Genomic DNA, 26,924 nt, shown 5'->3' with positions numbered 1-26,924 from the left:
GGATGGTGCAAAGAGATTTGCTCCTATCTAATTTCTAAATGACATTAACACACTTTAACTCTACCCGGGGTCTTTCCCTGCAAAACCATTGGCCATCTTTACTCTATGTGGTTCTAAGAACCGAACTCCCATTGAACATACTGTGGTGCTCTCCAATTTGGGGTCTCACTCCCCCGATTCTACTCCCTGTGCCCTCGCACAATTTCAGGGCTGGGTCGTGTGGCTCACCAGCAGGTCCGCTCACCTGCCCACCTCTGCCACTGCAGTTGCCTCCCGAGCTTACCTGCTCCTCACCCTAACCTACCTGGGGAAGGCCCTCTCGCTCTCTCACCCCCTACCGCCCTCTCTGGCGTCGGGCTACCCGGGTCCTCTCCAGAGGATCCTCGGGCCCCATTGGACTCTAAACTGGCTCCCAGAGCCTACCTGCGGCCTCACCTGGCCAAAAGACTAACAGTGGCGGAGTGCCCAACCAATCATTCTCACTAACAGGCCACACGCCCAGCCAATTTCATCTCACTAATGCACCCATCAAGCAGTACTCTGCTACTTTCGCACCACAGATGTCAATATCCAACCACAATTTACCTACTCCCTCTACCTACTTTTAAACTACCCTCCCCGGGTATTCGTGAAGGGGTCCATCCTTCCCCCATTCACTCTTTCGCACCATATACTCCACTCCACATATTCCACACTCCCACTCCACACCAGCCATTCCAGACCATTTATTCCAGACCATTTATTCCAGACCATTTATTCCAACCAACCATTCTCCCTTGCCACCATGCAAGCCATTCACTCAATGCACAATCACACACATCCTCGAAATTCTGCTCATGCACTTTCTACACACACACAACATTCACGAGCAATTCCTCACTTCATCACCCTCACTACAAACACACTGCATCATCTAATCTACCTGGTTTTCCCGCTAACTTAGTGCTTCCCTGTCATCCCTTATACTACTGCACATCCCTCGTCGTTATCAACCATCTAATCTACCTACGTCCCCATTACAGGTATAATGTCGCTACTTAAATCTACAGTTACCTATGGTCATTTTCTAAATCCCTATACATTTATCCAAGCCCTCCCTGGCTAGGTTTTCACCGCCATACCCCATAAATCTATAGCTCATGTGCCCCACACGAATGGTACAACTACCATTCCTATCACTACTACTACCAAATGTCCATTAAACTATGAGCCTCTCGTGCTGGACATGCCTTTTCATAGCTCGACTTCGAAAAGCCGGCTATCTGTGTGGATGGTCAGTCTCCTGCAGGTTGGGTCCATCCGGCATTTATGATTCAGGGGAGGAGGTTTGGTCGGGCCAAGACTCCAGGCACCATCTCGGCGCAAGGCCCTGCACTCCCATGCGCGATGGCCCAGCCTTGCCCGGCCTGAGCACCGCCACGACAAGGGGGCGCCGCTCCGACCCCTTCTCCTTCCCCTCGAACCGGGCCGGTTGCCTTGCCTGGCAAAACGCGGCACCGACCGTGCAGGAGCGACGCGGCCCCGATCCCGGCCGGTCCCCGCAGCACACAAAGCGCACCGCGCTCCAAGAGCTCGCGTCGGCTATATGTCGGCCTAACCGCTGCCCCGGTTAACGTCGATGCTCCACTTGCATGCTCATATCCACTCGCGTCCCTTCCCATACTCGCAAATTCTCGCGCACCTCTCATACACTCCACGCACTCTTTTACTGCACTCTCTCTCTCTGTGATCTCTTCTCCTGCACACCCCATTATCACACACACACCTCCATTCCACACCTTTCTCGCGCACACCCGGGCGCGCACTCTCCCGGTATGTACTCCGTACCACTCGTGGGTGTGCACTCTTGCACATACCCACCCAGCGCACACCTACCCACGGGTGTGCAATCCCCTATTGCACACCCAATCACGTGCTCTGGTGTGCTCTCCCGCACACGCTCCTCAAACAACCCAGGTGTGCATTCCCGCAAACTCGCCACAACCAACTCGCACCCCGTGTCACTCTCACTCAACCCACTTTCACACTCTGTAACACACTCACTCCTCGGCGCACACTTTTTTCTTACACGCGCGCCATTCACCTTCACACAGTGCACCACGGATCCTTCACCAACGCCCAGGGTACGCTGGGATCCCAAGCACGCGAAAATTATTTTTGCGCTAAACACTTTCAAGCAAATTATTTTCGCGCCATATATAGCCCGGCTCACCTTGGCGCTTCTTCTTCCTCGCTCCACCACCTGCAAATCTTTATTCGGGTTAAGCACGGCACCACAATGCGAATACAGACTTTGCGTGCATTCCATTTCTTCCTCCCGCGAGTCCTTTTCTACGTCCGTCTCTTCTGCCCCAATTTCCACTACTAGGGCATTGCCCGTACGTGGGTGCCCGTTCCTTGCCAAAAAAAAAAAAAAACGCTACCCGTACGCTCTACCCCGCCCGTACGCCCGTAAACAAAAAAAACAACGCTCTTCGCTTCCGCCCTTCGCTCTGACTGAATTGGGAGAAATAATGCGCATAAGAAATCGAATTACGTACCGTAATGGCGGTCAGCTCGTAACGCGCTCAGCTCCGCTCGTCTCACATCGGCCACGCCTACGCAACAAAGCGTTCTGTGATTGGCTGCCGGAAGTGAAGTCGTCACTGTCCGGAAGTTCGCAAATCGCAGTTACGATGAATCGTTTTAATTTAATCGCAGTTTGAATTCGTTTTAAAACATAGTTTAACGGCAACATAGTTTTCCAACGTGAAATAAATGAATACGCTGTCAAATGTGCCGTCCGAGGCAGAGTCTGATCGCCACGTTCGGCACACGTGATAGCTCGCTGCTCTCTGATTGGTTGAAGCGTTTTTTGGACATAGCTCGGTAAGTACTTGTCCGATTAATTTAAAACCTTGAAAAGGCACATCCTCGGGTCCCCAGCAATATACCTGGCAAGTTTCAAGTATATCGGACCCGTGGTTGTCGAGAAACAGCGGTCACAGACAAACACACAGACACACAGACACACAGACACACAGAGATTGCTGGAATTATAGATAGATTTGTTTTGATTATTTCGTTTCCTTTAATTTCAATATCTTTTCCCTCGACGACCGCTGGCGCTAATAAAATTTTCTCTACTTCGGCGGTCGCCGGCTTTCCCATACCCCGGGTCGCGATTTCTATACCCGTCCACGTGACTTCGCTCTGCTCCATCTCGCTTCTCCCGCGCTCCTCTAGCCGCGTTACCTCGTCGCGTACAAATGCGACCTCCTCGCCCGCCCTGCGGTTAACCTCCCTCTCAATCTGTTTTATTTCAGACTTGGCTTTGTCCCTCGCTAGCCCCTCGTTAATTTCTTTCATTTGGTCATCCACGTCCTCTAATTGGCCCCCCAATTTGTGCTCTAGTCCCCCCAATTTGCTGTCTAACCCCCCAAATTTGCTGTCTAACCCCTCAATTTGACCTCCCAATTCATTCCTCAACCCCCCAATTTGGTCTCCCATTTGCTCCCCCATCCTATCCATTTCTGCACCCAGTTGGGTCAGGAATAACCTGAGGTCAAACCCCATTTGCACAGCGGCCCCAGCCGCCACCGCGGGCTCGGCCTCCACCGCCATGTGCGCGGCACCACCATTTTGTGTGCCTGCAACCCCCTCTACCGCACCTTCTTCAACCCCCTCTTCCATTGCTCCCACTTCTTCCCTGGGATCCTGGGTTGACTCTAACCCTTCCTCTATCTCCCCCACCGGCATCCAATCGCCTTGATTATCCATGGCACGATTTTAATTTGGATGTTAAATAAAAATTTTGGCTGCTCAAAGTTTTGACCAAATTCTTTCAGATGTATTAAAATTTGGTTCGGGTCCAATCCCACTCCCAGACACCAATTGTTGCGGATTCGGGGTTCGGCACTCCCATGCTAATCCCCTTGGGGGGGGGGGGCTAATCCCCTTGTCTTTTAAGCTGGCCGTTCCCCCAACCCTAGAAGTTATAACGCTCCTTCCGGTCGGGAGTAGCCAGGGTGATTGGTCAATGAAGTCCCAAATACCTGAGTGCTACCCCTGGCCGTGAAGCAGGGAGATAACCCCTGCTCGGACCGCGGACAAGATGGAATTTGCCGAGCGGTTAGCAATCCGAAGCCCGAGCCGTTAGCGGTTGACTAACCCGATCCTGAGCGATTGCCGAAATCGTGCCACGTATATTCAATTGTGAAAAGACTAAGACGATCGGACAGAAGAAACCAAAGTAAGGAAGAACACAGGAATTTATTACCACAATAATTAAAGAGGAAACGGAAGGGTAAATGTACAAGGGAAAAAGAAGAAGCAGACACAGGGCAACCTTATACAGTCTTAATTATCATGCCCAGGACAACACAGATTTACACGAAAGGAGTAATGGTGGCAGGGAGGGAAGGTCCAAGCAGAAGGATGGCGTGGGCTCCGGCTCCGATCCATGCTCCACCCCGGTCCACGCTCCGGTTCCGATCCACGCTCCAGCTCCGCGGCGAAACCCGGCAGGTAGCGCTGCTCGTATATTGTTGCACGCGAGCGGCCCTTACTTAGCGTGGTTCATATATCGGGGAAGGTATTCGGCTTTCTCTTTCTCTCAACGTTCATAACCTGCTGCAGTTCAACAGAAGTCCCCGGCGCAGTCCGATACAGTTGGTTGCTCCCTGTGCAGTTCGTAATCATCAGCACCCCCCAGCGCAGTTCTAGGTAATCGAGCTCTCTTTTGGCGCAGTTCTTATCAAGCAATGGTTCCCTGCGCAGTCCGTAATCAATGGCCTCCCCTCGTGCCGTCCGTAATAGGGCTTTCCGCTCGCGCTTGTATCTCGCGCGTTGAAATCAAGCCGCCTTCATAGGGCTGCGCCCACTAGCGAGCTTACCTCAGCCCTGGTTGGTCGGCGAGGGCTCGCTGACTCCATCTTTGAGGATGAGTCGGCGGGGGGGGGGGGGGGGGCACGCCTCCTCTGCCCTTCTTCGCCAGCCTGACCGCATGCGCAATGGTGTTTGATGCAGCGAACGCTGCTAGCAAGCAAGCGCTAAGGCGTGTAATAGCAAGAGAGAGACAAACCCCGCCTGTAGGTGCGCATGATGGAGTAGCTTGGAGAGAGAGAGAGATCAAAATGCACGGGATTGAAGGACCTATCTTATTTAATTAATGCAACGCAGAGTCAAACTATTGGAAACAGAGCCTTACCTGAAACACATACTAATGAAATAACTGAAAGAGTTCCTATGGTGCCCTGCATGTTGTATATGGACTAATTAGGGTGCTACCTTTAACCTTTAGAAAATGGGAATATTTACAGGGAATTATTTACAAGGATTATTATTTACGAGTGCCAGTTCTAAAAACCGTAACAACATATTATTTTGCATATCCTTACTCCTTTCGTGTAAATCTGTGTTGTCCTGGGCATGATAATTAAGACTGTATAAGGTTGCCCTGTGTCTGCTTTTTCTTCTTCCCTTGTACATTTACCCTTCCGTTTCCTCTTTAATTATTGTGGTAATAAATTCCTGTGTTCTTCCTTACTTTGGTTTCTTCTGTCCGATCGTCTTAGTCTTTTCATAAGTCTCTCCCGGTGTGTACCCTGGATAAGAATAGGTACACCGTATCCCTGCGTGTCGTAAAAGACGACTAAGAGGGTTGGCGTCAGGAAGGGCATCCGGCCATAAAAACATTGCCTCAAAAAGGGAACCATGACAATTACAACTACGTATGGGCAGGGTACAGCCCGAAGTGGAGGTCGGTTTCTGAGGTTTGGGACATGGAATGTAGGGACAATGACAGGGAGATCAGGAGAAGTGGTGGAAGTATTGGTCAGAAGAAGAGTAGACATATGTTGTGTGCAAGAGACGAGATGGAAGGGAAGTGGTGTGAGAATGGTGAAGGGTCGGCAGGGACAGAAATACAAGTTTGTGTGGCAAGGGTGCCTGGAGGGTGTGAATGGTGTTGGTGTCCTGTTTTCTGAGGAGTTTGTAGACAGTGTGGTGAGTGTGGTGAGTGTGACGAGTGAGTGATAGGTTGATGATGGTGAAAATGATGATTGGAAAGCTCTTGGTGAACGTCATCTCGGGATATGCTCCGCAGGTTGGTCGAAGCGATGAAGAAAAGGACAAGTTCTGGTGTGCGATAGAGAAGCTAATGGAAAACGTGAAAGATGAGGAAGTTGTTGTGGTAGGAGGAGACCTAAATGGACATGTGGGAAGGAGTATGGACGGTTTTGACGGAGTTCATGGGGGTTACGGATATGGTGTGAGAAATGGAGAAGGTGAAAGGAATTTGGAGTTTGCTGATGGAGCTGATTTGTTGATTTGTAATACTCAGTTCCAGAAAGAGGATAATAAGCTTGTTACATACACGTCAGGTGGGTCGACGACAACCGTTGACTACCTGATGGTGCGTAGGCGAGATAGGGGGCACCTCCGGGACACAAAGTGATCCCGGGGGAGGAGGCTGTTTCACAGTACCACTTGGTTGTCTGCGACGTAAGGGTGAAAGGTGCGAGGAGAGCTCGGCGGGGTGAAGTACCAACCGAGAATGAAGGTGTGGAGGTTGAAAGAGGTGACAGTAAGGGAGGCATTAAAAGAGAGGCTGAGTAGGGTCGAGGATGATGTGGTTGAGCTTGAAAGTGGTTGGATGTCAATGAAAGCTAGTCTGTTGGGAGCCGTTGGTGAGGTATGTGGATGGACAAAAGGACCACCGAGGCACTCGGAAACATGGTGGTGGGATGATGAAGTTGGAAAGAGGATTGACGTGAAGAGGAAGAAGTTCAAGGAGTGGCAGAAGGCGAAGGGTACGGGAGCAGAAACAGCAGAGCATGAAAGTTATAAGGCAGCTAGGAAGGCTGCAAAGAAAGAGGTAGCAAAGGCGCAGGAGGCATGTAGGAAAATGTTCGGAGAACGCTTGGATTCGGAAGAGGGTCAGAGAGCGGTATTCAGGATTGCAAAGCAGACAGCGAAAGAGAGGTGTGATGTGATGGGGGTGAGTTGCTTGAAGGATGAAGTGGGACAAATCGTTGTCGGCCCAGATGGAATTAAAGGAAGATGGAAAAGATATATGGAAATGCTGTTGAATACAGAGAATGAATGGGATGGCAACATAGAGAGTAACCCAGTTTTAGGACCGGCAGAGAAGACAACTGAGAAGGAAGTTGAGGAAGCGATAAAAGCAATGAAGGGTAGAAAAGCGGGAGGGCCAACGGGAGTTGTGGGAGATATGTTGAAGGCAGCAGGAAGTTGGGGTGTGAAGAGAATGACAGAGATCTGTAATCTGGTGGTGAAAGAAGGCCGCATTCCAGTGGATTGGGAACTGAGTACCCTCGTCCCTCTATACAAGGGGAAAGGTGACCCTCTGGAGTGTGGCTCGTACCGAGCGATAAAGTTATTGGAGCATGGAATGAAGGTCTTGGAAAGGGTGTTGGAGAGGAGGATAAGGAAGAAAGTGAAGATCGACGAAATGCAGTTTGGATTCATGCCAGGAAGAGGAACGACAGACGCGCTTTTCATTGTGAGCAGTTGCAGGAGAAGTACATGGAGAAGAGGAAGGAGTTGTTTCTTGGGTTTGTTGATCTGGAGAAAGCATTCGATAGGGTATCACGCAAAGTATTGACATGGGCATTGAGGAAGTTAGGAGTGGAGGAATGGTTGATCAGAGTAGTGATGGCAATGTACAAAAGAGCGCGCACACCTGTAAGGACGAAGGACGGGAACAGTGGTGAGTTTGAGGTGAAGGTGGGAGTGCATCAGGGGTCGGTACTAAGTCCACTACTATTTGTAGCTGTGCTGGAGGTGCTGGCTCAGAACGTAAAGGAGGGTTTACCGTGGGAGTTGTTGTATGCAGATGATCTGGTGTTGATTGCGGAAAGTATGGATGGACTGAAGGAAAAGATGAACACATGGAAGGAATGTATGGAGACAAAAGGTCTGAAGGTGAATATCGGAGAGACAAAGGTGATGGCAAGTGGTAAAGCATGTGGTGAGGTGGAAAGAACTAGGAAGTGGCCCTGTGCTGTGTGTAGGAAGGGTGTCGGAGTGAACTCCATTCAATGTACAATGTGCGCTGAGTGGGTTCATCAAAAATGTAGTGGCCTGAGAGGGTCATTAACCAGTGTGGCAGCTACATTCAAGTGTAAGGTGTGCACAGAGGGAGCTGCAGATGGAGGAGATGTTGAGTTGGATCTTGGAGACGGCGTGAAGCTGGAAGGTGTGAAAACATTTTGCTACCTCGGAGACATGCTGAATGGAGAAGGTGGATCAGACTCGGCAACGGTTGCTCGAGTGAGATGTGCATGGAAGAAGTTTCGGGAACTGAGTGGCGTGCTGATGATGAGGGGAGTGTCGTTGAAGCTGAAGGGAAAGGTGTATGCTGCATGTATGAGAAGTGTTATGATTGATGGGAGCGAGACATGGGTAATGAACGTAGAGCAGCAACGAAGGTTGGAAAGGGTGGAAATGCGAATGGTTCGACGGATGTGCGGAGTATCGTTGAGAGAGAGGAAGACAAATGATGAATTGCGAAAGATGATGGGAATAGAGCCTGTGATTGATGCTGTGAAGAGGAACAGGTTGAGATGGTTTGGTCATGTGTTGAGGAAGGATGAAAGTGACTGGTTGAGAAGAGTGATGGAAATGAATGTCAAAGGAAGCAGAGGACGGGGAAGACCGAGAAAGACTTGGCTAAAGATGGTGGAAGAAGAAATGCGGGCAAGGGGGTTAACAAGGAGAGATGCAGAAAATAGGGCAAAATGGAGAAGATTGTCATGGGGACTGCAAGGCTAACCCCCGCTCTAGCAGGGAAAATGGCCTTTAAAATGCATGTTGTTGTTTGTTGTATATCCACCACATTATCTCTGACCATTAAAATAACTCCTCCTTAGCTAATGTTACATAATCCATGTCCATAATATGTTTCCAGGACCAAGTAAATCCAATGTATTGGTAATAATGATGTAAACTTGATGAAAACATTATTATGTGAGGAACAATTCTGATACTTGGCCCATGTTGGACAGCAGAGTCCTTTGAAGCGGGGTCCTGAATGCCAGACCTGTATTTTTATTTTTATTCTTTTTCTTTGTCGTCTTTGTAGTTTAAAAAATATATTTCTTTATTTTTTGTTTTTGTCTCAGATCTGACTTGATGCATAAAGAGCTAATGGAAGATGTTGAAAATGGAGGCGAAGGTCTGGATGAGTTGGAGCCACCTCCATTGAGTCCTATGGTTGCGACCATCCCCAGTGAAGACCTTTTAGATTTTGATGTAGCGGTCGAGCAGGATGGAGCCTACCCTCACCTGTTGAAAGTTGAACCAGAGTTGCCTACTTCAAACTCTTCTACAATACGCTGTCCACCCACTGCACTTTGCACCACGCCTTTGAAGCGTTGCGGATCACGTATCAACAGAGCTGCGCAGCACCACAGGAACAGGGCTTGCTTCAGAAAGGGATGGCGGAGGTTTGGTAGCCAGAAGAGCTGGTTAACCCCAAGATCAAAGTCCATAGAAGGAAAGGGAGTTGGACATTCTGAGAGTCTTTCTGCCAAGGTAGGTTGATTTTTCTATTTTACGAGGGTGGTTCATGATTGACATCTTGGACTTTTCCATGTAGGTCAGGTGTAGAATGCGATTTTGAGCTTGAGTACAATCTTTCTTCTTTAAACTGCCATGATGAACCCATCTTTTTTTTGTGGGGTCGGCCGGGAGAAATGGGCCCGAGTCTTCAAGAACCAGCTGGGCAGGCCTGATGTTCTACTAGTTAGGGCAGGAATTTGGAATTTGACTATGGTACAGGTTATAGGTATTTGGACCATGGGATATTTAACGTCGACCAAGGAATGCTGGCAGACGGGACGCCCAATTAACGTCCATCTGAGGGACGGCACACACATTGATGAATCACTCTGCCTGTGAAACACCGGGCTGACAGTTTATAGCTGGGTCGGGAATCAGACCCAGGCCCAGACAGGTTAGAGGTGAGTGCATAGCCCCCAGGCCATCCTGTCAGCCCCTGTCAAGTACAATATTTGCTGAAGTTAAATGACAGACCAAATTGATGCAGCCATAATTTTGGGGTCTAACGGGATTTGCCATTGGTATGTGGCAAGATCTCATTCACAGTAATAACTACTTTGTATTATGTATTTTATAAACGTACTCACGTTATAGTACCTACTTGATAGACATACTCATGTTGTAGTATGTATTTTATAGACATACTCACGTTGTAGTACCTACTCGACAGACATACTCATATTGTAGTATGTATTTTATAAACGTACTCACGTTATGGTACCTACTCGATAGACATACACATATTGTAGTATGCATTTTATAGACATACTCACGTTGTAGTACCTACTCAATAGACATACTCATATTGTAGTATATACTCGATAGACATACTCATGTTGTATTATGTATTTTATAGACGTACTCACGTTATAATACCTAATCGATAGACATACTCGTATTGTAGTATTTACTCGATAGACGTACTCATATTGTATTCTTTATTTAATAGACAGACTCACGTTATAGTACCTACCCGATAGACATACTCATATTGTGGTATATACTCGATCGACATACTCATATTGTAATTTTTACTCGATAGACATACTTGTATTGTAGTATGTATTTTATAGATCTACTCACGTTATAGTACCTACCCGATAGACATACTCATATTGTAATTTTTACTCGATAGACATACTCGTATTGTAGTATATACTCTATAGACACACTCGTATTGAGGTATATACTCGATAGACATACGTCATAGTATGTACTTTACAGACGTATGCACGTTATAGTACCTACTTGATAGATGTAGGCATGTTGTAGTACTTACTTATAGACATATACACGTTGAAGTACCTACTTAATATATGTACTCACGTTGTAATACGGAATTAATAGATATACTTACCTCTTGCTGAGTCGAGTGGCATGGCTTGTATCAAATAAGCAACAAAGAAAACTGTGTTATGTATCTATCTAATGTATCATACTAAAATATGCAATTTGGTGTCTGTATGTCCAGTGATGCATTCAAGTGTTACGTATCGCATCTCAACCAAATTTGACAGGAGGACTGAGTCAAACGATTGAGGTTGAAGCGATGTCACTTGCCCCTCTCCCAAAGGGGGTTTTCACCCTGGGTGAAATCCGTGTTAAGATATTGCTTATCGTGGCGTTTTCCAATGTCGCTTTTAATAACAAAAGTAACTAGAACAGCACTCAGTAGAGAGCATACTTCCGCCTGGTTGGCCATATCACTCAATGGTGAAGAAGCACTTAAAAATTAAATAACTCATATCCGAATCCATATTCAGATCTTCACCAAAATCGAATCTACTTGTCCTTGTCAGACACCCACCACGTTTCGTACAAATCCATCCACAACTTTTTGAGATATCTGCAATGTATCGTTTTTGGCCCGATCTCCCAATGGTGAAGAATCACTTAAAAAATTAAATTATTCTCATATCCGAATCCATATTCAGATCTTCACCAAAATCGAATCTACTTGTCCTTGTCAGACACCCACCAAATTTCGTCCATATCCATCCCCAACTTTTTGAGATATCATGCTATATATCGTTTTTGGCCTTGTCTCCCAATGGTGAAGAATCACTTTAAAAATTTTGATAAGACACGTGATAAGACTTATGGTCCATTTTCATGCTACAGTCAGTTTCACCAATGAGTGCAGAGATTCCTGGTTCCTACCACCGGGAAAATTCAATGTCCAGCCATAAGGCAGAAAGCTTCTGTAACGAGTGTTTTGGACCGTAGCAGTTAAATTGGTGTGTAATTTCTTGAAGATCGGACAATCATCAATGCCCAGTACTACAGTGCCTTGTTAAATATGCAAAGGAATGAGACCAGCAATACATAGATGATGGCCTGGTATGCTGTCAAGGGCATTACTTTACTGCATGATAATGCTTGCCTTCACATGGCGAATGTGACCGCAGCTAGCCTGGTGGAGATGGGTTGGGTAGTTTTGAATCGTACGTCTCACAGACGGGACTTGGCACCTTGTCATGTTCTTTTCTTTGGAACATGCAAAAGACATCTGTCCTGCACAAATGATGAAAACATCAAAGTTTGTGAAGCCTAAAATGATTTAATCCCACCCATCCCAAATATTTCAATGCAGATATGTTATATGAAATATTTCAATGCAATGCAGAGAGCCTCCTCAGCGTCGACGAGTCTGGCATTTCACTCAGGCCAACTGGCACGGTCTTCAAGCAGCCATCAATCATCTGGACTGGTCTCCCATCTCTACCGCCTCTGACATCAACTCATCCTGGGAATTCTTTCAAAGTAAATTGCTCTCTCTCATGCACAGATTTATCCCATCTCGTCTTCAGTTGTCATACCCTTCCTCCCGTCCATGGTACATGGAATCTTGTGGTGAGGCTGTTGCCCTGAAACAACTTGCTTTCGTCTCCTGGAAAGCAAATCCAACGGAAGGAAATCTCATTTCCTTTCACAAAGCCCGAAACAAGTGTGTGTCCACCCTCAGGAGAGCCAGGAAACAATATCTCACCGTTCTCAAGACCGAACTCTCTTATCTGTCTCCCTCTTCCAAATCCTGGTGGCATCTGGTCAAATCTGTTTCTGGTGTTTGTTCCCCCTCCATCCCCTCCCTCACCTCAAACGGCTTAACGGCTGACTCCGCACGTGAAAAAGCTGAATGCCTCAACTCTGTGTTTGCCTCTAAATCTTGTGTCCCAAACCCATCCCTCTCTGTACCCACCGTATCCAGTCGTACCCAGCTGCTCCTGGACTCTGTGTCCTTTCCTCCTGACAAGGTGGAAAAGTTTCTGTCAACCCTCGACTCTGATTCTGCAACTGGTCCTGACGGCATCAGCCCACGGGTCCTAAAATCATGTTCTTCTGCTCTTTCACTCCCTCTTTCTGTTCTCTTCACCCTCTCTTTTGCTCAAGGTCATCTGCCATCTGCTTGGAAATCAGCCAACATCACCGCTTTGCACAAAAAAAGGTGCAAAAACAGATCCCAGCAACTACAGACCAATCAGCCTTCTCCCAATTATCAGCAAAGTCATGGAATCCATCATTGCTTCAGATATGAAATCTTTCCTCTTCTCCAATGGCTTGATCTCTGATCATCAATTTGGTTTCAGACCTGGTCACTCTACTCTGGACATGCTGCTTCTGCTTTCTCAACAATGGATGGAGGTCCTCAACGCCAAACAGGAAATTAGAGCTGTCTCCCTTGACATTTCACGTGCCTTCGATACGGTCTGGCACCCTGCTCTGCTCACCAAACTCTCCTCCTTTGGTATCCATGGAAATCTCCACGCATGGCTGGCGGACTTCCTCTCTGGTCGTAGTCAACGTGTGGCCCTGAATGGGTTTCTCTCATCTTCTCTTCCTGTTCAGGCTGGAGTTCCCCAAGGTAGTGTTCTGGGCCCTGTGCTTTTTCTGGTCTTCATCAATGATCTCTCTGACTCTTGAAAATCCTCTCTATCTCTTTGCTGACGACTCTACTCTCTGTCGCTCCATTCCTCATCCCTCAGATCGGCAGTCTGCAGCCTCCTCACTCTCTGCAGACCTGGACAAAATCACAGACTGGGCAAACAAATGGAACATGTCTTTCAATCCTGATAAATCTCACACTCTTACGATGTCTCTCCGAAAAGACCGACTGGAAAACCCTCCCATCCACTTTCTGAATAATCCTCTCCAAGAAGTTCTGTCACTCAAGCTTTTGGGTCTCACTATTTGCCATGATCTTTCCTGGGAAAACCACATTTCAAATCTGGCCTCCAAAGCCAGTCACCGACTGGGCATCCTTCGTCGTGCGAAGTCCTTCCTTGGCACACCTGAGCTCCTCACCACATACAAGGCTTTCATCCGCAGCTCTATGGAATACTGCTCTCCCCTCTGGTCTGGTGCTCCTGCCTCACACCTAGCCCGTCTTCACGCTGTTGAAACCAAAGCGTTCAGAATCATTGGAATCTCCCGCGATGAAGCTAACTCCAAGGGCCTTTCACTCACTCACCGCAGGCAGGTTGGTGGTCTTTCCGTCTTCTACCGACTCCTCTCTGGCCTTGCCCCCCCAGCCCTCTCTGGGCTCTGTCCCCCAAATATTCCTACAGGTCGCACAAGATCTGCCTGCAACCCTCTTATGGTTAAACTGCCAAAATCAAGACTTTCTGCTCGCCTTCACTCCTTCATTCCTCTTTTCTCCCACCTCTGGAACAAACTCCCTCACTCTCTTCAATCCCACTGCACCCTCCAGGTCTTTAAAACAGCTGTTCACCACCATCTCTTATCCTCCCCCATCCAAAACCTTGATCTTTTCTACCCCCGCTAATTTCGGTCCCCTTGTGTTTTATACCTCTCCCCCAAGCCCTCTCCCTCCCACACTTCTCCCTGCTCTCAAATGTTGTGGTTGTGTGCTTCCCCTTCTCTCCCCATCTTGTCTTCCGCTCCCTCTTTTTGTGTGTTTTGTTTGTCTGGTTGATTTGTTTGTGAAATAAATGTTAGCTCTTTCACGGGCCTCGATTCAGTATACAAAAAAAAAGAAAAAAAAAAAAAGATGCTGTGTCGCCACAATGGTGCTAAAACAGTGTACATGTAGCAGGGGAACACCTTGAGAAATAGCTGAAGTAAATTTTTACCTTCCCATGCTTTTTGATTTTCTTCAATAAACATTCCATGTCGACTTTTAACTCCAAATTCACTTTGAAATATTGGGGATAGAGGACTCCATGGATATTGGCCGCAAGGATAGGTAGTTGAGGTAAAGATCTGTGAATGGATACCTGTGTTTTGATTGTGATGTCTGTGTGAGGATTCTGTCAAAGGGTGAATGTTCTGTCAGTGCATAATAATTCCTCACCGTACAACTTATGTTGCCCTCCCCATCACCCTCCAAATAAAAATTTTATACATTTGAATTTTTTTTTTCATTATACAGTTTATATGTGTGTATATATATATATATATATATATATATATATATATATATATATATATATATATATATATATACATAAATATATATATATATATATACATAATATATATATATATATATATATATATATATATATATATATATATATATATATATATATAAATATATATATATATATATATATATATATATATATATATATATATATATATATATATATATATATATATATATATATATATATATATATATACTGTATATATATATATATATATATATATATATATATATATATATATTTTACAATCGCCCTTATTGATATATATATATATATATATATATATATATATATATATATATTTTACAATCGCCCTTATTGATATATATATATATATATATATATATATATATATATATATATATATATATATATATATATATATATATATATATATATATAAATAAATAAAAATATAACATACATCCATAGTCACATGAAAAAGTAAGTACACCCCATGTGAAGTTTTGACTTTTTCAACATACAGCTATTTGATCTTCATTTCAACAATATTGATAGATAAAGGTGATATAATATAACAAATATCATAAAACATTTACATTTTGTAGTCCATTGTATAATTTAAATAAACATAAATGAAAATTTCGCATGTGGAAAAAGTAAGTACACCCTTGATTTCCATGGATACCAGAGGAGGAGAGTTTGGTGAGCAGAGCGTGGTGCCAAACCGTATCGAAGGCACGTGATATGTCGAGGGAGACAGCTCTAATTTCCTGTTTGGCATTGAGGACCTCCATCCATTGTTGAGACAGCAGAAGCAGCATGTCCAGAGTAGAGTGACCTGGTCTGAAACCAAATTGATGATCAGAGATCAAGCCATTGGAGAAGAGGAAAGATTTCATATCCGAAGCAATGATGGATTCCATGACTTTGCTGATAATTGGGAGAAGGCTGATTGTTCTGTAGTTGCTAGGATCTGTTTTTGCACCTTTTTGTGCAAAGCGGTGATGTTGGCTGATTTCCAAGCAGATGGCAGTTGACCTTGAGCAAAAGAGAGGGTGAAGAGAACAGAGAGATGGAGTGAAAGAGCGGAAGAACAGGATTTTAGGACCCATGGGCTGATGCCGTCAGGTCCAGTTGCAGAATCAGAGTCGAGGGTTGACAGAAACTTTTCCACCTTGTCAGGAGGAAAGGACACGGAGTCCAGGAGCAGCTGGGTATGACTGGTACGGTGGGTACAGAGAGGGATGGGTTTGGGACACAAGATTTAGAGGCAAACAGAGTTGAGGCATTCAGCTTTTTCACGTGCGGAGTCAGCTGTGTAGCCGTTTGAGGTAAGGGAGGGGAGGGGAGGGAGGGGATGGAGGGGGAACAAACACCAGAAACAGATTTGACCAGACGCCACCAGGATTTGGAAGAGGGAGACAGATAAGAGAGTTTGGTCTTGAGAACGGAGAGATATTGTTTCCTGGCTCTCCTGACGGTGGACACACACTTGTTTCGGGCTTTGTGAAAGGAAATGAGATTTCCTTCTGTTGGATTTGCTTTCCAGGAGACGAAGGCAAGTTGTTTCTGGGCAACAGCCTCACCACAAGATTCCATGTACCATGGACGGGAGGAAGGGTATGACAACTGAAGACGAGATGGGATAAATCTGTGCATGAGAGAGAGCAATTTATTTTGGAAGAATTCCCAGGATGAGTTGATGTCAGAGGTGGTAGAGATGGGAGACCAGTCCAGATGATTGATGGCTGCTTGAAGACCGTGCCAGTTGGCCTGAGTGAAATGCCAGACTCGTCGACGCTGAGCAAGCTCCCTGAGAATGGTCAGAGAGATGTCCACTTTAACAAGCACATGATCAGATGAGCCGATTGGAGCAGAAGAAGAGCAGCAGACATTTTCAGGGAAGTTAGTCATAACCAGGTTCCTCCAAGATCCTCTCTAACGATGTTCTAATCATTTGCACCTGAGCTGGTGCACCTGATTCTAATTTTAGGTATTTGAAGTAGTGATAAATGTAGGGGTGTACTTACTTTTTCCACATGCGAAATTTGCATTTATGTTTATTTAAATTATACAATGGACTACAAAATGTAAATGTTTCATGATATTTGTTATATTATATCACCTTTATCTATCAATATTGTTGAAATGAAGATCAAATAGCTGTATGTTGAAATATGTTGAAAAAGTCAAAACTTTACATGGGGTGTACTTACTTTTCACGTGACTGTACATGTATATATACAAAAACACGTGTGTGCCTGCTCCACTGTTGTTATTCTCACCCCACACCTCCTACCCCCTGTCACCAGTCAGTTAAATTTGATAAACCATTTCATTGAACCAGTGGTGTTGATATCGTGCAGGCTTGTTGGGCCAAATGTCCTTGTTTAACTTTTTAATGATTGAGAATGATTATTTTCAAAGAGAAAATTCTGATATCAACTAGAGTTACTAGAGTGTTCACAGAACACGATACTCACGCAGTGATCAAGTATATACAGTACTTCAATTTCAATACAATACTGTAATGATTTTAAAGATTGTTAAAATAAATGCGGAAGTTTCGCACTGTTGAATCAGTCTTGTACATCACCCTTATACACAACCTTAATTAACATGTCCAAGTACTGTTACACTGGAGGTTCTTGTAAGTATGATTAAGGCAATTTGTCTTCTGCAGTGTTCAAGTATATAATTTGATTTAAATAAAATGAAGATTGTCAGTCGTATAAATAAATAAATTCCGGGTTTTACCCCCATTTTACCCAGCGCCTACTACACCATACACACCTCCATGTGTTACATTAGTTATTCATGCCTGTTGATTGTGTCTTTTATAACATCCTTATAAACGGTAGGTTTCCTGTTTGAAATGATTTAAAATTTTGTTTGACTGCCCAGGCAGGCAGTGTTGAAGAAAAATCACAACTGTGTCTGAAGGAAGCGGTTCAGTTTGGAATTTTAAATTTGAAATATACAAATCCGAGAAACTACCGAAACCCTTTAGAATTACCCTTTAGAATTACCCTTTAGAATTACCCTTTACAATCGCCCTTTACAATCGCCCTTTACAATCGCCCTTTACAATCGCCCTTTACAATCGCCCTTTACAATCGCACTTTACAATCGCCCTTTACAATCGCCCTTTACAATCGCCCTTTACAATCGCCCTTTACAATCGCCCTTTACAATCGCCCTTTACAATCGCCCTTTACAATCGCCCTTTACAATCGCCCTTTACAATTGCCCTTTACAATTGCCCTTTACAATTGCTCTTTACAATTGCCCTGTAGAATCGACATAAATTTTTTTCGTTTAGAATGACCCTTTAGAATTACCATTTAGAATCCATTGGAATTACCCTTGAGAATCTTATCGAATTACTCTTTCGAACCCTTTTGCATTAAATAAGTTAGGTTAGAAAGGTTTTTTTTTTTTTTTTTTTTTTTTTTTTTTTTTGTATACAGAATCGAGGCTCGTGTAAGAACTAACACATTGAACATGAAAACATGCACAGACACATAAAACATACAATGAAGGGAGCGGGAGTCAAGAGGGTGGGGGAGAGGGAAGCACACACACAAGCACAACAACAGTAGAAAACAGGGACATCGGTAGATCTGTGGAAGGGGGAGGGCTGGGGAGGAAGAAGGAGGGGTACACGGTATAAAACAAATGAACACTACTAGGAATTTCAGGAAAGAAGTTGGGGGTTGAAAGAGGCGGATTTGGGGTGAATTAACGGGGGTAGAAAATATCAAGGTTTTGGATGGGGGAAGATAAGGGATGGTGGTGAACAGCTGTTTTAAAGACCTGGAGGGAGGAGAGGTTCTTCATTCTTTAAGAAATGGACGGAAGGACAAAGCCAAATACTGAAGTGGCTGCACCGCTTAAAAATTATCTCGCTCCTCTCTATGCATGTGCGTTCGGGACAGATTCAGAGCCAAAGTACTGTTCAATGGCAGATATCATTAATCTTTTCTTCCATCTTTGGAGTTGGAACATCTGGAGATTTGTTTCGATATTTATTTATTTGCCTTGGAATTACCACACATTGTGTCAGGTGTATGATCTTGATCCCTTTTGCAAAGTACTGTGTATTCTATGCACAGTAGGGTGATTTTAATGAGTTTGCATACTGCACTTCCCTGCTTTATAATATTTCCATCATATTATTCTGTTGCATAAATATCAGTTTATAATCACACGGTATAGTAGCAAACAAATTTGACTACATTGTAAATACAACAAATGCTTGAGAAATGCCTTAACTCCTGGTTCTTGTTCTGTGTCTGATAGACAAAACACAAACGGGATCATGTGGCAAATTGTACCTGCTGGTCACATGGCTCAACCTGTGAACGGTGCCTGGCATCAACGTCGAAATTGACCGAGGTACGGGGCAGAGTCGGACGTTCGACTGCTGAGAAAGCGAACGGAGGCAATAACTTTGGAACCAGCGAAAGATCAGCAACCATACCGGGCTCTGCCAGAATCATCTGCAAGCGAAGCCGACTGGGAGAAGTATCGAGTGAAGACCAGGATGAAATTTCATCTCCAATTATTAGTCCAGCATGTTCATCACAAAATGGAGGGAAAGAAAGGCCTGTGCCCAAAAAGTCTCGACCTGGAAGGTCAAAGAGGAAGCGTCGTGCATGCCGGGGATGCTCCATGGATGTTGGCAGTGCTGACGAAGCATTGTCTTGGTGGAAGGCCCTGCAAGGTGTTGATCCGTACTTTTCAATGTGGGACCCAGTGGGAATTTCCCCCGATTTTTTATATGCCGCTTATAGCCTCTTTCCCAGTGTGCCGCTGTTGCCAGAGGATGAGGAAGCTCGCAGGAGCACCTTGAAACTCCCTGAGATTGTGAGAAGCAACAGTGATATGACAGAGTCATTGACAATAACAACTACAACAATTTCTGACTCGTGCAGGGATTCTGTCAACGAGAGGTTAGGATGCTTTGGAATCACATCCAGTTCAATACATGATCATGCATTTGGCAAGTTGCCATGGTCAGGACTGCTTCCGAAGGAGACCCAAAACATAGGAAGAGACATAGCTATGTCTTTCACAGGAACCTCAAAAAATGGCAAAGCAGAAGCAAAACCGGGTCTTGTCGGATTCCCTCGGAGCCTCTTTGAGGCATTCCCATTGTTCTCGGATCATCGGCATAATGAATGTGATGGAGAGGGTGCAAGCAGGAAGCCTGTCTGCTCGGAGGAGTTTTTAACGAATGGCTTGAGGCATCAGAGACAGGGTTCTTGTGACTCACTCGGCACTGCTATTTGGTGTGCCACCGTGACTTCCATCCCAGTGTGTAGCCCCACATTGAGTGCCGTTGCAGTGCAAGTGGGCAGATCCCCACTTGATCACCTATCTACAAGCCAAAGTGCTGTAAATGGAAGGGAAGGGAAAGGGTGGTCACACCACAGATGAAGATCGCTCGGAGTCCAACGCGACAGAGACTGCACGTGTGGGTGCAAGCAGGAAGCAGAAGCAGCCTGCCACAAACCTGGTTCTGCAGACTCTAAAGATCTGTATGTTTCCTTTCCTGTCTCAAAGTAGGCCTTTTGGTGTGTGCGTGTTTGTGTGTGCGTGTTTGTGTGTGCGTGTTTGTGTGTGCGTGTTTGTGTGTGCGCGTGTTTGTGTGTGCGTGTGTGTGTTTGTGTGTGTGTGTGTGTGCGTGTGCGTGTTTGCACGCGTGTTTGTGTCTTAAAGTGGCATGGGCAATTACAATGGGACTTTAGGGTTCTACAATCAATTTCCTGCTGAATGTACACCATAACACACACAGTCATGCGGGTGTGGGTGACTGCACATCAAAGTGGAAAGCCAATATGGCACCTCTTGAAGAGATGCCATTTCACTTCATTTGGGAAAATTGTGTGCAGTTTCACTGAAAAAAAACAAAATCCCCATTTCCTCGACACAAGGTATTTCTGTTGTGGACCCGCCATTCCTCGAGGTACTTGGCTGAATGGGTTGAAATCCAAATGGAGTGGTTGTGATTGAGATGATGATGATTATGATTATGATGAGGAATTGTGTGTCTTTGTCTGCCGTGCTGCGTGCATTTATCTGGATAATTGTAAAAGCCACCTTATTCCACTTTAAAAAGTGGTTAGGCTTCCACACTTTGGGGTCAAAATTGTGTGTGTGTGTGTGTGTGTGTGTGTGTGTGTGTGTGTGTGTGTGTAACATTTGTGTGTGTGTGTGTGTGTGTGTGTGTGTGTGTGTGTGTGTGTGTGTGTGTGTGTGTGTGTGTGTGTGTGTGTGTGTGTGTGTGTGTGTGTAACATTTATGTGTGTGTGTGTGGAACATTTGTGTGTGGAACATTTGTGTGTTGAACATTTGTGTGTGGAACATTTGTGTGTTGAACATTTGTGTGTTGAACATTTGTGTGTTGAACATTTGTGTGTTGAACATTTGTGTGTTGAACATTTGTGTGTTGAACATTTGTGTGTTGAACATTTGTGTGTTGAACATTTGTGTGTTGAACATTTGTGTGTTGAACATTTGTGCACTTCCAGTAATATATGTGCCTGGAGCATACCAGCGTTTTGTCCCATGCGGACAAGACAGGGGACTTAAATTAATAGTGATACACGGACAATTGTATTCTCTTCATGCACTTTTGTGTGCCGGTGTCGTGAGGGTTACTGCTCCCCGCTATCGAGACATAACCTCCTCATTCCATGACTTCCTGTAGCAGTACCATCCAGCCGATGGGGGCTGGGTGATCGAGGATCAGTCGGGGTTGGATGAAGAAACGGGGCCTTGAGCTGGGATTGGGCGATGAAGCGTTATGGGTTTGTGCCTTTCATGCTTGAAATCCCAGGCAAGACCAAGATCTGTTGGTATGACCCGGCTTTTATAGATGGCCTTATATGAACAGAAGCGAGGTTGAAATTGACAGTTTAAGCTGTTCACATTTGCAGTAGGAAAACTACAGTACGACGTTTTAATTTCTCGCCTGCATACAAATTTTGAAAATTGGATGTCTAAGTTTTGATTAATTGATTGACATGATTTATTGCCCCCCCCCCCCCCTCCAGACTTGGGCCTAGTAAACCAATTTAATCAGTTACATGTTTAAGTTGTATTGTTTAAAATTATCTCATTTTCCTTGTGAAATGTCCTCCCCCTGCCTTATTTTTTTTAACCTCACATTCTTGTGCCGGATCTTATTTATTAATGACGATGTTTATGTGAAGAAGCTAAGTCGGAGTGTTGCAGGTTATCATTTTTGTTTCCCAATTCTGGGTACATAACCTCGGCGGTAGCGCAAAGTGTCTGCAATTCTGCAAATTGAGGCACTCAGGGTTTAAAAAAAAAGAAATGCCGGTGTAGTTTGATGGAACATTCTTGAGGATGTAAACATTGATTCATGAGTATGTTGGGTGGAGATGCGATTGTGCGTGCAAGGCTCGGGGCTTTCTTATATTTATATGCTTTGTAATTGTCATTCCCTTGCTTCGTTCATCCCGTAACAATTTATTTCGCAGGTACATGGATCTTTTTATTTGTTTTGCATGCAATGGTACATTGACCAGGTATTCCTGTAATTGTTAATGGTTTTTTTTTGGTTTTTTTTTTTTTTGGCCTGTGGATTGCACAGGGATTGTTCTGCTCTTGAGCCCTTTGGGTTATTTTTATTTTTTTATGTCCCACTCCAACCCACTCCCTGCCCCACACCCTTTTGCAATTGGAGAGAAAGAGCCTTTGAGGCCGTGCGACGGCCAAGGCTGACGAATGACCACCAACTTCCACGTCGGTCACCAACATTACCGTTTTGAATCCGAGCGTAGACACCGTGACACAGCTACATTCGGCCCTGCCGTGCAAGATGCATCCGTCACGCCGCCTCGAGTGCCGAGATGAGCCTTGCTCCCGTGCCGTGCTGTGCCGTGCTGTGCATGCTTATACTAACGCATGCCGCGCATCCTCCCACTCAACTGCTTCCCCCATCACATTTTTCACATTACTCCCAACGCTGTGCCGTTCCCGATTCGGTTCGCAAGACAAACAATCCGCCACACTACAAAAAGGAACGCGTCACCATGCTGCCAGACATGAAATTGTACTCCAGACCAGCGTGGTCTATTAGAATCATCAACCTTTGTTGTTGGTGTTGTCAGTTTTTTTTTTTTTTTAGTTTGTTGGATTTTTTTTTCTTCTCCCCATCCTACTTCATCATTGTTTCAAGGAAGTACTAAAGCTTCTTCCTCCCTCCCTCTCATTAGTTTGCTTTTCATGAAAACCCTGAATTTTCATACTCGCAGTACAAGTTCTTTGGTTTCTTAGCAGAGTTGAAAGAAATTCTTCAAATAATCTGAGGGTGTTTGTGTGCAACACATTTTTCACTGCCAGTACTGTAGATAGATGAAAATGTATTGCAGATGCAGCACCTGAAATGTTTACAGATTTAGCGCAGGCAGGTAGGTTGGTGTCAGGTTGCTTGTTGCGAGAGCAATTGCCTGACACCTGCATAGGAGGGGTGGAGTCTGAATATATTGCCCATCACCTGCCAAATGGAGTCTCATCTTCTATCTCTTCCACTCCAGCACCTCCTCAATATGTCTGTTTTACATCCTGTAAAATTTGTGTCATCCCTTTCAAGGAGGCTTGCCCGTTTGTTTTCAGGCCTTGTTGGGATTAGTATGTGTTTTGCCACACGGTGATAAGGTAGGAGAGCCATGAGTTGAGTGCGAATGGGAATGGTGATTCTAGTGAGGAGACTGTTGACTCTACCTTTCTGGGAATGGGTGGTGAGTGTGTGCGGCGGGAAGGACGGGTGTAGAGGGCGTGGGGAACGAGCTTCTGACCATGGGCCTGTGAGATTGCAGCAATGTACTTTGCACGCCGTTCCACTGGGTAAGTGTGTCTGCCAAAGCTGTAGCACGTGGATGCCTGGCAGAGCCGTGCTGAATGTATGTACGGGACCTCGGTGGCCGCCCGTTTATCACCGTACGCTCTCGCGCTCTCTACCTTCCTTGTTTGAATGTAACTCTCCCTAACCCACGGAAAGTACCCCGGCCTCCCGCGGGTGCTTCGAAGGCCGTTTCAAATGCACTTTTTGGAGGCACTGCTTGCATATCTACAAGGAGCTTGCTTGCACATTTACGCTTCAGATTTTTATCGTTTCCGAAAAAAAAGTTGCTGTATTATAATGATGGTGATAATAATAATAATAATAATAATAATAATATATGAAGATATATATCTAAACTCGGTCCATCGTGAAAACTATTTTGTGTTGCATATTCACTTTCTATTAAAGGAATACATTCATATGTGATGGTGATTTATTTTTTCCTCTTAAAAAAATTAGTTTGGATTTCCTTATATTTATCAATTTACTTCTTCGCAATATTGCTTTGCAAGCCTGAGTTTTTGTTTTTTTTAAATATTAGTGATATGATGCTCAGTGAGGAACACATATAATCATAGATCAACCATACGCAGGACAAAGGTAGGATTGACATGAATTATTACAAGAACGTTGGTAGACATTGGCCTATCAGATACACCATGAGCCATCATTTCGGATGGGAAGACCTACCTTTTGTGTGTTTTTGGATGTAAAAGGACCTTTTCCTTCAAAGCTGTGATGTCGATTAATGGTCAAAAGAGTTTATGGCTGACATCACTGGTAAAAAGCATCCAACTATCACCAGTAGGCTTGGACCAATTACAAAATACCTATTTTTCCAGCTTCTAAGAATAAACAGTGTTCAGGTTGAAATATACCTTTGCTACATGATGATTGAGGTAACATCATTTTATTGCCTTTCTTCCATGCAGAAGAAACCAACAATCGCTATGACCTGATATTTTATTCAGGAATGTTTTATTCTACAAAATTCGACAAAATCAATCGTCGTTTCATGTTTGTCTTCAATTTTGAATGCCAACCCCTCTCGGTGCTTGACGATTATGGTGGAATGTTTTTTTCTTTGCAAAATTGAAGATTTTTCAAGTATATTGGTTGGTCTTGTGTGTTATTCTGTCAATCCCCTACAGGTCACAATTTTAAACTGATCTTCAGGAAACTTCACCCGATGGTAGAGTTGGACATAGGAATAAGCCGATTGATTTTGAGGTCAAAGGTCATGAAGTCAAATTTCTAAATTGTCATTTTTTTATCCTATTAATTTTAAAATTGAACAGCAATTGCATAGCTCATCACTGAATTGGGAAACCAAATATTTTTTTAGGTCAAAGGTCAACTCGAGGTCAAACTTCCAAAAGCATCAATTTTCATCTGAAAAAACTATCAATTTTCATCCATTTCACCTGCAAATTGAAGAAAATTGCATCGTGCATCACTGAATTGGGAAATCAACTATCTTTGAGGTCAAAGGTCGACGTGAGGTCAAACTTCTAATATCAGTTTTCATCTGAAAAATAATCAGTTTTAATCCGATTGTCTCAAGCGTTTTTCTCTCGCTCTCGCTCTCGCTCTCCTTTCGCGTGATGCACATGGAAGAACAAGGTTAAATTGACAATTGGATTGCAAGGCAACAATTGGGGACAACCAGCAAGTGAATAAACAAACTGGAAAGAGAGAGAAGGGGAAGAAATACTGAAACCAGCGAATAAGAAGGTTTGGTCGGAAAGGTTAATGGGAGTAATACAGATCATTGGGCAGGATGGTGGATGACAAGGGATGGTGGTATACTCCTTTCTTTTGAAGCCTTGGCAGAAAGAGAGGGAAAGATCGGCTTCTGGAAGATGGTTCCAAAATGGGAGAGGTGAGGAATAAAGGAGTTGAGGTGTACAATCAGTCTGGATTTTGGAAATACATCCAGAAGCGGGTGACTGGAAGAATGCGTGCCCCCTGGAGTTGCTGGAAGGGAGAGTCAGAGGACAAAGAGCAATGTAGTGGGGTGTCCGGCATTGGCAAATTTTCATTACCATTTCAAGTTGATGCAAAAGTTTACTTTTTGGTATCTTCTTGAAGGTTGGGGTCAATAACATTATTGGTCCAAGTGATCAGCCCCATTGGGGCACTTCGGGGCATGGGGGGGGGGGGGGGTGCCTGAACCCACCGTGAGAGGAATGTGAAAAGTTCAAACTGTTCTAACTTTTGAACGGATGATCCAATCTGAACATATTTGATATCAGCAGCTTTGCGATGAAGAGTAGCAACCTCATTTCAAAGTATTTTGCCTCTCGAGGTCATTGTGTTGATGGTATCGGTGTAAATCCAGAAAAAAACGTGTTATTTTGAGAGACTCAGCAATACATGGGCCAGATTTTTATTTATCATTGAACATGTTACATGGTTTAATCAGTGCTGGGATGAATTCTGACATTTTCCATGAATATGAACGAAACAATATATAAAGTCACGTGAAAAAGTAAGTACACCCCATGTAAAGTTTTGACTTTTTCAACACATTTCAACATACAGCTATTTGATCTTCATTTCAACAATATTGATAGATAAGGGTGATATAATAACAAATATCATGAAACTTTTACATTTTGTCGTCCATTGTATAATTTAAATAAACATAAATGCAAATTTCGCATGTGGAAAAAGTAAGTACAACCCTTGGCTCTAATCGGTGGTATTGCCCCCTTTGGCAGAAACAACCTCAAGTCAGTGTTTCCTCAACCAGTCTGTCTGTCTACCAGTCTCTGACATCGACTGGGAGAAATTTTTGCCTACTCCATGCAGAATTCTTTCAGCTGTGCGATGTTTGAGGGGTTTCTTGAATGCACAGCTCGTTTCGAATCCCCCCACAACATCTCGATGGGATTTAGATCCGGGCTTTGACTTGGCCATTCCAGAACCCTCCATTTCTTTCTTTTCAGTCATTCCTTGGTGGATTTACTGGTATGTTTAGGGTAATTGTCATGTTGCAAGGTCCACCTTCGGTTGAGCTTCAACTTTCCGACAGATGGGCTGACATTATCCTCAAGCACCCTCTGGTA

At 44.5% G+C, this 26,924-nt stretch overlaps 1 protein-coding gene across 7 annotated transcripts in view; it reads left to right on the top strand.

Annotated features, from left to right (window-relative positions):
* Positions 1-24,274, top strand: part of LOC137421758 (uncharacterized) — a 107,825-nt gene extending 83,551 nt beyond the window's left edge. For all 7 annotated transcript variants that reach the window (XM_068108117.2, XM_068108116.2, XM_068108115.2 and 4 more), the window contains 2 exons: positions 9,126-9,537; positions 19,278-24,274. In XM_068108117.2, coding sequence (XP_067964218.2) covers positions 9,126-9,537; positions 19,278-20,417 — 1,552 coding nt within the window. In that variant the 3' untranslated portion in view covers positions 20,418-24,274. The remainder of the gene's footprint in view (positions 1-9,125; positions 9,538-19,277) is intronic.
* The last annotated feature ends 2,650 nt before the right edge of the window (positions 24,275-26,924 follow it).

Source organism: Myxine glutinosa, chromosome 2 (assembly GCF_964187855.1).
Source record: "Myxine glutinosa chromosome 2, kmMyxGlut1.1, whole genome shotgun sequence".
Taxonomy (NCBI): Eukaryota; Metazoa; Chordata; class Myxini; order Myxiniformes; family Myxinidae; genus Myxine; species Myxine glutinosa.
The sequence above is the reverse complement of the archived record's forward strand: the minus strand, read 5'-3'. Positions and strand labels throughout refer to the sequence as shown.